General features: G+C 37.2%; 1 protein-coding gene across 2 annotated transcripts in view; it reads left to right on the top strand.

Moving 5' to 3' along the window:
* MYRFL (myelin regulatory factor like) overlaps window positions 1-11,963 on the top strand; it is a 44,585-nt gene extending 32,622 nt beyond the window's left edge. The window contains exons 20-25 of one of the 2 annotated variants that reach the window (XM_054632089.2): window positions 3,301-3,375; window positions 5,563-5,650; window positions 5,915-5,989; window positions 6,939-7,047; window positions 9,131-9,205; window positions 9,299-11,963. In XM_054632089.2, the coding sequence (XP_054488064.2) occupies window positions 3,301-3,375; window positions 5,563-5,650; window positions 5,915-5,989; window positions 6,939-7,047; window positions 9,131-9,205; window positions 9,299-9,385 (509 nt within the window). In that variant the 3' untranslated portion in view covers window positions 9,386-11,963. The remainder of the gene's footprint in view (window positions 1-3,300; window positions 3,376-5,562; window positions 5,651-5,914; window positions 5,990-6,938; window positions 7,048-9,130; window positions 9,206-9,298) is intronic. The other variant, XM_077178833.1, reaches the window with a different exon arrangement.
* The last annotated feature ends 852 nt before the right edge of the window (window positions 11,964-12,815 follow it).

Here is a 12,815-nt window from a genome sequence, read left to right as displayed (position 1 = left end):
GTTGATTAATTAAGAAGACATTAATCTCATTTATAAATGAGGGAATTGTAGATGGATGAAAATGAAATATGAAAACCTTCTATCCTCAGCTGGCTGCTTCTGATATTAGGTGGAAAGGAAGATAAGAATAAACACAAAGCATTACCTTCTCAAGGTTTTATGCTCCAAATAGCATTAAGAGTGGATCCAAGAGTGAAAAATCAGCACAGTACACATGCTACTGAAAGATTTCAGTTCTGCACAAGTTTAATGAACCTGAATATATCCCCAGATGGAAGGTAACAATGTCAATATGAAATCCAAACAGAAGGAAAACCAACAAGCTGTTTAATGTAGCTGTAGCCAAGATAAATGAAAAGGAAAACGTTTTCAGAAAAAAAGCTAAGCATTAAATATGGGGAATAATCATGATAAAAAGTGGATGCTTTAGAATCAGCTGATTAGTCTGATTCATGGAAAGGTAGAGCTGTTTAAAATTGCAATTAAATTAAATACTAATTTAGGATTTACTGCAGACCTTTTGCTGCTCCACATGCAATACTTGAATTCTGTGGGTGCAGACTACTGCATATATTGTAGCTCCTAATCCTTTGCATCCCAGAGCTGTTGATGAAAAGGCTGTTTGGAAAGCTCAAATAGAAGCAAAAGCATTCATAAGCAAGAGAAAAATTATTAAACAAAAACTCAGCACATCTTTATGTCACCTAGCTTAATGTGACCTTTTTTCCTCATATTTTCTTTTAACTGATTTCTCTGGAGGATTTAGGCTTTTGAACTTCCATTGATTTCAGTGGAATTGAGGAATGTGAATACCCTTCAGCATTTGGGCCTTTTTTGCTTTCTGCTTCCATGCCATTAGTGCTCACTGCTCTCCCCTTAATGTTAAGTGCCACCAATAACCAGGAGCTGTCCTTACTTGTTGTTTCTCCCCAGTGTCCCTCCCTGCACAATAAAAGGTTGGTGAGAGCTCCTGCTGGATTTTGGTCAGCCTCAGGCATTCCCATTTATTGCCTTCAGAGGGCAGTTAACAGATTCATAGTAAAGTATCACCACAATGAGAAACCATCAGCAGATTTTTCCCACGCTGCTTATGGAATATAACCACTCACTTGAATTAAAACCATAGAGTATTTGAGGGGAAAAAAAAAGATACTACATTTATTGGATGAGTTTTTCTTAATCTTATCTGAAGATGATGGTTTTCCTCATTACATTCTTGCCATGCTTGTAGTTCTATATTTGTTATTGAATTGGATCTTCACAGCCCACATGGGCCTTTGAGAAAGCCCTCAGTGTTACTATATGTGAAAGAGTGGAATTTTATTTACAATTTATTGAAGGTTGCTGTGGTGCTTTGTGGTAGTTCTTGGTGTTCTCAATTGGCACCTTGTATTCAAAATTTAGATTGCAATATCTGAAAGAACAATGAAATGGTAATTCTATGATGAGTAAAAACCCAAATGAAAATAAAGTTCTATGCTGGTAACTGACTCGGTCTAAAATCTTAGTGAAGTAAATCTGTCTTTGTCCTGGTTTTTGTACAAAATTCTGATACTGCTTAATGCCTTCTTCCACCATGTGCAAAAGAATCACAATTTTAAGTGTTTACTAATTCCAAGTTTTTAATAAATATTCCTACCAACACTTGCATGGGCTGAACTATTTTATCTACATAGAGCAATCTTTTACCTCCACTAGGGGATATAGGTTTTCTACAGAATAGCTCTCTATTAGTGAAAATACAAAATTACAGTGTTTAATGCATTGCTAGCATAACTGGACTATTTAAAGAAATCAGGAGAAAATGAATGTGTGACAATTAGTTTGTGAATTAAAGGGAGGAATGAGAGAATGAACAGGCTTTTATTAGATCTGCCCCAAGATGAGTGTACATGTATAAGTGATTGCATGTGTTCAGTAGCCATTTTACTAGGTGTGTGGAACTGTATAATGAAATGGGACAGCAGATGACTGCTAAATGCAGCAGTTACCACCACATCTGGCAGAACCTGTAGATCTGTATGATGAGTTAGTAAATAGGAAATGAATTCAAGGAATAGCTGGCAGCAGTATGAGAGTTTTATAAAAAACACAAGACAGATTAAAATCCCAAAGATGATTTTGTATTACGTTGCTTCTGGGCCCTTGGATTCCATTTCTTAATGTTGCTCCATGCTCTTGGTAACCTACTAGCATGAGAAAAGTCTGGATTTTCTTATTTCCCAATACTGAAATGAAATCCAAATCTGGAGTGAATAAGAAAACAAAAAGGTCAATCCAGCTGTCTTGCTTCAATCTCAGTAATAATGCATTTTGATCTCTGCTTCCTATCATGAAACAGTCATTCTGAACTCAGAAAATTTCCTTTGGAAAACATAGTAATGGAATATTTTGGTATTCTAGAAATGACATTCGATGGAGCATGTTAGTTTAGGCAAGATCAGGATTTCCCAATGCCAGTTTACTGGTAACACATCTCTGAACAGATTCTTAGCTGGCAAGCTGTGTAGAGGCACAGGAATAGCATTAGACCATTTCCCAAGGGCTTGAAGGGCCATTTGCCTTCCCCAGGTTGTATTATATGATGGTTATTCAAAAGATCTTTAAAGTTCACTTTTCTAGGCAAGTGTTGAGCAAATTAACAGAATAACAATTAAAAACAGAAGTCATCAGCTTATATTACACAGCCTAGTTCCATGTTTGAAGTTACAGAGGTGATATCAGTGAACATGGTGATCATGTTGTTAGAGACATGTATTAGCTTTTTAAGTTTGGTTATGCATCCTCTCTCTGAAGTACTGGCTCAGTCTTCAGTATCTTTACAATACACATTCAAAAATCTAAGTTGTTCCCTCAGCCTGTATTTGCATACCAGATGCCTATAATTCCTAACATGATTTTCTCACTAATAAGAAAGATGTGGCTTTATGTTCAGATTTGAGCTGAAGTGCCTGGCTGCATATTGACTTTCAGCTTGGCTCTCTGTTATAGAAATTGGTGATGTTCTCCGTGTGTGATGAAGTCTTTTCTATTAGGCTATGGTTTGGAAATGTTTTTGATATTCTGTAGATTTCAAAAACTTGTTTCTTGTTATCTGCAAACTTATTTTGACTGTGTATATCTTCTTCTGAATGGAGGTGCTTTGTATTTTAAAGATCTCTCTCGTGGTTATGCATATCTATTCAAGAGATAATTAACAAAATGTCTTCTGGTTATGTATGGTATACTTTGGAATATACTTTGCTGTTACAATTGTGCAAAGCTGATTTTGGTGATGTTTGTACATTCATCCTTTCACAGAAAACAAAAGTGACATGTTACCCAAACGAGATCCCATCAAAAAACCTGGTGGAAGACCTGATCTTGGAAATGACTGTAAGTTCTATATTTAAATGAAAAAAAAAAAAAGTTGTATAACTTTCAAGATCTACTTTTAGGCTTTGAATTCTGCTTCTGGAATGTAGGGAAGTTTCAGTTATAATTCATCATTATAGAGAATTACCACTTGTGAGTCTAGTTCCTGTGAACAACAGGAAACCTGTGATTCACTATAATTTTCAGTTTATTCTTACATCTTCATTAGATTTTTATAGACATTCTGACTGCCCTCTCTAGAGAGTTCTTAGGCTTGGCTTCAGATACAATAAAATGACAAGTGGCATTTTCCTTGACAGGAGCTCAAATCTTGTGCTTAAGGATATGAATGTGATATTCATGTGCAGGAAACTCATGATACAGTGTGAAGGAAGTGCTTGGGGTTTGCCTCTTCTCACCTAAGGGATTAAAATGTCAGCTGCTCAAAGGGGCCATCCCTACCTTCAGATCCTAACACTGCCTTCAGAGGAGATGAAATTAAATTCCTTGACACAGAAAGTTTGGCTTGATTTCAGGTTCCCCTTTTAGTGACTGTGCACTGCTGTCAGAGCCAGCCTGGGCTGAAAATATTGATTCTTTTATGTAAAGATGAGTATCTGCTGACTACATATGTTATAACAGCATGCTCTGGCATTCATTCAGTATGAGCAAGATTATGCCTTGTGTCTTTTTGGTTTATGTGGATCCTCTGTTTTAAGGCTTGGTTGATTCTGGTTTTGGGTTTTTTTAAAATAAATATTTGATTAAAGAATAGGCAACATTTGGATGATAAAACATCTAGACTTAGACATCTAGACCATGCACTTAAAGCAGGTGAGGAATAGAACACAGATTCTGCTTGTTGCCTGGATGTGCCCCAGTGGGATGATCTGGGAAAAAATCATTCCCCTTCTGATTTTTTGCATGGGTACACACACCTCAGATGAGGTCCTCTGAGGCATCACTATGTTACATGTTGTAATTAGTTGCTGTGTCACAGGCAAATGTTCTCCTGTGCTACTTGTCTGAGATGAACATGCTCAATTTCCCTCTGTCACTTGTAGATACTTGCATACTGAAAATTAGGTATATACTACCACACAGAGATTTTATAGTCAGAGACCAGATCACCCTATACTTATCAAGTTTCTCTGCAAAGTAGGGAATGGTTGCTGTGGAACAGAGGAACAGAAACACAAACCCAGTGTGCACAGCCTGGTGTAGAGGGCTTGGGCCTGCTGAACCAAGTCCTCCTTGTGCTTTCTGCACCACATCGTAAGGCCACGTGAAGGGTCTGCAGAGGAAGCTGTATGAGGAGCAGCTGAGATCCCCTGGTTTGTTCAGCCTAGAGAAGAGGATACTGAGGGGACACCTCTTGGTGGCCTACAGCTTCCTCATGAGGGGAAGAGAAGGGGCAGACACTGATCTCTTTGCTCTGGTGATCAGTGATAGGGCCCGAGGGAACAGCTTGAAGTTGTGTCAGGGGAGGTTTAGGCTGGGTATTAGGAAAAGATTCTTCACCCTGAGGTTGGTCAGGCACTGAAACAAGCTCCCCATAGAAGTGGTCATGACACCAAGGCTGCTAGAGTTCAGCAAGGATTTGGACAGTGCTCTGACACATGGTGTCTGCCTAAGGGAAAAACAATGTTACCATCGCTATATTCATCATCTATCTGCAGTATATTACAAAACTCTTGCAAAAGAGTTCTTGCAACTCAAAGAGTTCTTGCAACCAAAGTTCTTGCAAGTTCAAAGTAACGTTATATGAAGAAATTATAATTTTCATTTAAGTTGGGTAATTTTCTTCCACAGGGAATTAGAAAAAAGTTTTGTTGCATTCCATATTATTCCTCTCAACAAAGATGAGGTTTTTCAACTTTATGGTTACTTGAATGGGTATGACTGGTACATGAAAATGAATATCGACACATTTGAGTTTTACTTGGGTTGCCATCAAAGTAGCCTTCAACACCTGTGCAAAAGAAAATGGTGCAATATTAGGTTCCCAGGATATTTGTCCTTGCAAACTGAAATCTCCAATGGCAGAATGATGGTAATCAACCAGAGGCTTTTAACAGAGTGCTAATTTAGACCTGGAGCAAGTCCTGCAGTGGCAATCAAGGCAGTAGACTAACTGTAGTTTTACTATGATCTTATCTATTATTTCTGAAATAATCAAGAAAAAACTATTATTCTTAATGTTTTTAGGGATTGATACAACAATCAGTTCCATACAGATTTTGCAAACTCAGCAAAGCATTGACAACCGCTATTGTAGTAAAAATCTGCAGTGCAGGTAGGAGAATTTTGAATGATTATTATTTTATTATTTAATAAAATAATAAAAATAATTGTTTTATTTTGCTATAGTAGGATAAAAGACCATTATTGTGGCCTGGCTGCCTGGCTGGCTTCTGCTCACAGTTATTTCCTCTTGGATGCAGTAGTCTTTGATACCTCTTTATGTTTTTTTCTGTTTAAATTTAAATGCAATTTCCATGTTTTGGGGAAGATACTGTCTATATCAAAATCTCATGTGTATTAATACAACTTTTTTCAGCTCTGGAAACTACAGCTATGTTATTCCTATTAACAAATACACGCCCATGGATGTAGAAATCTCACTGGAAATAAAGTAAGTACAATTAAAAGGAATACATGCAAAAGACAACAGTGGTTCTTCATTTGATAGAAATTCTTGCCTGATGCCTATTGTTACACAAATCTGTCCTGTTCAGAGGAGTGGGAAAAATATAGTGCACAACTAAATTGTTAATGTAGACCTTTTGGGTAGATTCCTTGCTGTTGCATAGGCCCAATACCACTCTCAGCTCAAGGAAGATTTCACCTGATGTTGCAGGTATTGAAATCCAGAAGTCTTGAGCTTCAATCCTAATAAGCATTTGGGCAGACACATATATGTGTGTTGGCAGGATTGTGGTCTCTGGCCTAGGGATCTGAGTTTTCTTTTGTTGTAGAGAAACGTTATTAGGAACATAACATGAGTAACTCCAGAGAGTGCCTTCTTTGTTGTGCCAGCACTGTGAAAGGGGGGTTCTTGTGCAGGAACTTCTGGTGTTGCATAAAATTGCGAAGCAGGGAAAAGCAGCGGACTTATTCCTTTCAGCAGCTTTTTCTACTCAAAAGCTCACCTCCACCATGTTCTCCCAGAGGGAACAAGTAATTTATTTTGGAGTTTTATTCTGAGAAAGGCCAGCACTAGCCAGAACAGCTGCCAAACAATCTGCTTGACAACAGTTCATGACTTCCATCTCTGCAACAAAGGACTCATCCTGTCTTTTGATCTTCAATTTTATCCCTGTAAACATCTGCATTTTTCAGATAAGATGAAATATAACAGTACCCCTGAAGTGTCTGCTTGTTTTCTACAGCCACTGAAAATTTGTCTTTTAAATGCATGCCATTATTATCCAATAGTATAGCATTCCCATGCAGAGATTAATACATCATATTCAGAGTTTCACTGAGTATGACTGTATTTTGAATATTGGTTTGTGGTTTGGGGGCAACTGATTTTATTTTTAATAAAGTCATTTATCCTTATTTTTCTCTGTTTCTTGAAGCACCACAGAACCATTAATTATATTTCTCTGCAAAGTCACATTTGGAAATTATTGCTCCCATTATTCTTCCAGCCAAAACAGTAGGAAGAATTTCCAAGAAACCACACAGGTAAGACTTTTATAGCAATACTCTGGGGTTTGGGAATAATTTTTATGAAATTAATGGCTGCAGAATTCTGATCTTTGTTGAAGTACTAGAAATCCAAATGCTGGTACTTTGAGTCTGTCAGTCATGGCTGGCTTTGGCATGACCATAATGAGATGCAGTCTTTTTGTTGGAGTCAGTTTTCTGCTGACTTATATAAAAACCTATCCAATAATTCTCTGAAAAGACAGTTTTTATTCTGCTTCAGCCTAAGCTACCACTACAACTCATTATAACTCCAGAGAAATGGGAATAACTTATCACTCAGAGCTTTAGGAGAGTCCTCCAAACTCTCATCTACTTTATGGCTTCCATTATTATCTTATGGGTTATTATCTTATGGGTAATTAATTTCAGTTTTAAAGTCTAGAATTTGCTGGTAACAATGGTAGTGTTCTGCTTTATTTCTGTGTGAACAGGAGCTTACCAGTAAATCCCTCTAGGGAAAATTCTTCATTTTAAAAGTGAGATTGTTTATGTGTCATTCTCTGGATTCCTTCAATGGGGATAAAAGCTGGTGAAACAGGTTAGCTTTTCCCAACAAAAAATATTTAGTGACCAGGTCTTGCAAATCTTGAAGCACCTCCAGTAAACTGATGAAGGCTTTAAACTTTCTTCAGGTTCCCTGGACATACAGGCCTCCTTCAAGGCCCCATTTGTCAATATTTGTTCAGAAATGTCTGGCTAAATTCTGGCTAAATCAGTAGGAAAGGCAGAAGTAATGATAATAGCATTTCTGAACACATTGTAGGAGAAACATCTCTGAATTTGGAAGTAATTTCCAAATTCTTCGGGAGAAGAGTTCAGAACTCTGATCTATGATCCCATACATAACATGTTTTTAATTGATTCTTTTTGTTTGTTTGTTTTTTGATTTTTTGTGCTTAGTCAGATTACAGCACTTGAGATACCTCCAGCTGACTTTTTGCTCAGCTTTTTAAATGTCTTTGCAAAAAGTTTGAGGCTTCTCTGTAACAGTGGCATAGTCATCAGAAAGCCCAAATTTTCCAAGTTTTGACCTGTCTGCTTTAATTTCAACAGAATTGAAATTAAGTCAGACATAGAGAGTTTCACAATGCAGAAATGTCCTTGAAGCTTACTGACAAAACTGGTCAAAGAGATTTCCTGTGTCAACCTGAAATCCACATCAAAAGACTAAAGCTAACTAGCCTCCAGCAGCAGTGAGCTTTCAGATTTGATGTGACTCAGAATAGAAATGCTGCCTAGTTGAAGAGGTTTCTTTTTAGAGGATTTTTCTAGGGATGGGAAGGCTTATTCCCTACCAAAAGGCGGAACAGCAATCATTTGGACTTACCAACCCCACATAAGTTTTGTCATGTAGAACATATTGTCTCCAGCAGAGAGGATGTGTCAGAAAGTGAAGTGAGGAGAGAAAGATGAAGGAGTTGAGACACTAGAAATATAAATTACCATGGATCATTAGGTGAAAGAGAAGTGAGGATTGAATTTTGTTTTATTCATTGTAGCATAAACATTTCAGGTACAAAATATGTTGTTTCACTTTTGCATGGCAGAACACTGTAATAAAAAATAGCATGAAACCTTGCAGGTATCTGTTTTTGAAATAGTGAGTGAAGACTCTACCCATATCTTTAGAATATATGGAGGAAATTTTCTGTCTTCTGAGCACTGCTAAAGTTGCTGTCCCAAAATCAGCAGAACTGCCATTTGCTAGTATTACAAATTAAAGCTCTCAGGCCACCTGGCATATCAGGAACAATCCCTATTTTTGGGGGATTTGCTTAGAAAATGAGTGAGGGAATCCACTCATTCAGAGCCAGCTGAGTGTCACTGGGAGTCAGATGCCTGCCAGTTCTCCTCCATGTGGAGCTGATCAGAGTAAACGTACATTTGCAGGGTTTAAAGTCAGCACTTGATCTTTAAATACATTTGCCTGTAGTTATCAAGTCTTGATATCATAATTACCTTGCACTGCATTTGTCAATGAAACATTTCCAGAGTCTGTCCTTCTCTCCAGTTTCCCCTGGCATGAGGTTATCTGATCTGTGTCTCATTTGCCACCTAGGGACGGCAGCACGTTTGGGCTCTCCCTGTAGCTAAGCTGTATGACAGCGCATACTCTTTCCGCGTGGCTGTGCCGGTAAGCCTTTCCAAATGGCAACGTGGCAAAAGACAAATAGCATTTGAACTGAAAGAAGTTCCTCTATCAACCTCCTTTATTTTTCTTTTGCAGGGTTTTGCTAGCTGCTCAACAGACCGTTACTTTGCTGGAATATTTTTTACTGATTACTACTTCTACTTTTATCGGCAGTGTAATTAAAATGTTGCCAAATATTCTGTTCTTTGGGGAAAAGATGAGGAAACACTTAATATGAAAAAGAGACATGAAAATAATCCTGGATATTTTTTAAACCTCTTTCTGGGTTGTATGGGACTTTCTTGGTTTTTTTTCACTTTTAAATTAAAAAAAAAAAATAGAAAAATAAAGTGTTAACAACAACCATAGCTCTGCAGTTCCAGAAACTGTTTCTAAAAAGACACGAGGTAATGGAGTATATGATGTTGTTGTGGGTGGAGTGGGAGCTTCAAAGCTTAGTAGAGAAGCCTTCCCATTGACTCACAAGGTGCAGAATGACCTCTGGTTTTCTAAACTCCTCAGAGAGGAGTCTGGGTGTGGTTGGATCCAATCTTAGCCCTGGACTTGTTCAATGGTTAAAGTCTAAAGAATTATACACATGTGATTAAACCTTTGTACAATTTTGTCATGCAGAATTAAGGATAGCAAGCCAGATATATCAAAATGAATGATTTATTACAATAAATGATTAGACAAAAAGATCTTAATCAGAATTACTTACTACATGGTATCGAAGCTAACGCTGCTAGCATAGTATATGATAATGTACTATATTAAAGCAATGGTAATAAAGTCATCAATAAGAAATAATTATTAAGTAGAGATCAATGTTACTCACCCAAACTAATGATTGTGGCAAACATCTTTAGCTCACCTTAAGAGGCGTCCCCACCCAAGGGAGGAATCTCCACACACGCTCCAAGAAGGAGCGTGCGAGAAATCCCTACCATTTGGCACTTTTATAGTACATATATAAGTGGTACTCTTATAGTATAAAGTGGCTCACTGTCAGTCATATGTCTCCATATGGTTATGGAGAAGTCAGCTGTGTCAGCTCAGCATCTTTAGATAAGGATACTTTACAATATCTGCCACACCTTCATCTCATTATCAGGATGTTTAACTTTGGAGTTGATGAGTCAGATTTGGTTTTGTGTAATTTAGCAGCAAAAGCAGCATGACACCTCTCAGTTCACCAGCGATAGCTTTGAAATTTTGCGTTGCTCAAATCTTCACTGCATTCCAGACAGAGCATCCTGCTACAGATGTGTAAATAAAATGATTGTATGGATCATAGAGAAGTTATATGATATTGTATGTACAGCAGACAAGAGCAAATGGGTAGGAACAGCTGAGATGCCCTTAAGTTTTCAGAAAATGGGAAGATAATTAATTTTTTTTTTTTAATATTATTCCTTTGCAATCAGGAAACCTGCTTCTGTCCTGTAGGCATGCACCTTCTTTTATTATCTGCTGCCCTTTTTTAGATATAAATCCATTTCTTTTTTTGCTAAGAGAACTAAAACCAACCAAAACTCTAAAAGAGAAATGTGGCACTCTGAAAATGTCCTCTAACATAAGTGTAAGTTAGGGAACAACTGATCAGTTCAGTTGTCTGAGTGCTTCCATTTCAGAAAGCAGTCCCATCATTGCCACCACAGCTGTGTAATTTAACAACGCTACTGCTATTTCAATGAGTTATATTTTAGCTACCGTTTTTTTCCCCTCTGAAACAGGAATGAACTATTTACTCCTAAATTCAGGTCATATTTTTTCTTGGTGTTTGTGATTTGTGTTAGTTTGATAAAAGAATAGAAATATTGAAAAGAATAATGTCTTGCCTTCATGGCTTTCTAAGTTGCATATGGATACACACCTGCATGGGAAAATTCTTTCTATTTATATTTTGGAAATACATTTTTAAGGAAGAGCTATTCAAGTGAAATTTTACATTAGTTGCTCAGAAAGAAATCAGACATAATAATCAACTAAAGTGTAAATAGTGTTGTAGGGTATGTTTAGATCAATCCTTTTTTTGTGTAAAGAGAAAGTAAATATAATAGACTGACTGTAGGCTTTTAAAGATTTATGATGTGAAAGCTACATTTGAACAAGTGTCCTCTAAATGAAATTATTTAGCAGTGAAAGGGAAACATTAGGAAGAAAAATTAATGTCTAAAAAAGACCTTGCCACAGTCTTTGTAAACACCAGTGTGCCTTTATTATATATTTATTGCCTGACAATGTGATGGGAGAGTTTAATTTGTTTCTCTGCCTTGATTTGGCATTTCTTTTGTCGCTATTTTGGGATTTCCTTTAAGAATCTCCTTCTCACTGATTTTTTTTTAGATGCATGTGCTTAGTTGGGGTCAATTGCAATATCTGGCTTCTTTTCCTTAAATGACTCATTTATTTGCCCTTGTATGTGTAAGGGTTTTTTTGTGGTGTGGACTTTTTTTTTCCTGGGAAGTATTTGTGGTGTAAACCAGTGTTCTGTAATATTCCAGAGACTAACTGGTGTTACAAAATAGATACAAAATAATCAGAAATTTGTGCCTTTAATTTTTTGTAGTCCATACTTGAGGGTAGAGTCAACCTGTCACAGATGATAACATGTGCATTTTGAACAGAAATTCTACATTTTAGGCCCACCTGGTTTTCATCACACTATTCTGGATTGTAATTCCCTTCCCAGTGGCTCAGAGCACTGCAGGAGAATATAAACTCTTAAGTGTTTCCTGTCTTTAAAAGGCTTTCTGTAATTAGTCTAGGGTGAGGTGCATGTGGGATAGCAACTATTTTCTTTCTTAAAAGGCTTGTGGTGATTTAATTACACATCAGTTTGCCCATTTAAGAATTTCCAACTAGTTCTCTAGTCCTGTCATTTGTTTGTAATAAAATACTGTTGAAGATTTCATTCAGGTTGAAGTTGTGGCTGTATGAAGGCTGTGTTCTAACACATCTGAGGTAACAAGTATCAATCTTGGCAAAAGCTAGGGAAGACCTAACAGAAATTAAATACTTGGTGTCTAAAGAACCCTGGCTGGGTGATGTTTAGCTGCTTACTGGGGTTAGACTGTGACACAAACCCACCAGAAACCCAGTGAGTGACTGACCTTCATGACCAGATTTTGATCCATTTTGCACTGGAAATATAGAAGCTCTAGGAATGATTCTCACACCCCTAACTGACAAGCCTTCACTTTACTATATTTGGGGAAGTGGAACTCATCTTGACAGCACTGGACTGGTGACATTCTTGGCCTCCTGCTGTCCTTCTCCCTTGTATGGCATTGAACTAGAACTACCAGAGAAAAGAATACCACAGGGAAAATATGACCAGCAGCATTTTCCATCCTGTACAGACAAAGGAAGTATGGATTGACCTTTTCAAATGAATAGGTCTGTTGCTTTTTTGGTTTGGGTTTTTTTTCCATTTCTGTCCTCAGTAACGAAGTTACAACATTTTTTAGTAGTGGTCATTCTAAGTTGAAAGAATTTTTGTGAATGCTGAATAATGAATTATTAATGGTTTACGTAAATTCTACTTGGAACAGGAAATTCTCTTTCTCTTATCTATTTTTACCACAATGTGGTTGTAAGAGACCTTCAG

Source organism: Agelaius phoeniceus, chromosome 5, assembly GCF_051311805.1.
Source record: "Agelaius phoeniceus isolate bAgePho1 chromosome 5, bAgePho1.hap1, whole genome shotgun sequence".
Classification (NCBI taxonomy): Eukaryota; Metazoa; Chordata; class Aves; order Passeriformes; family Icteridae; genus Agelaius; species Agelaius phoeniceus.
This window is presented reverse-complemented; position numbering and strand designations above follow the sequence as displayed.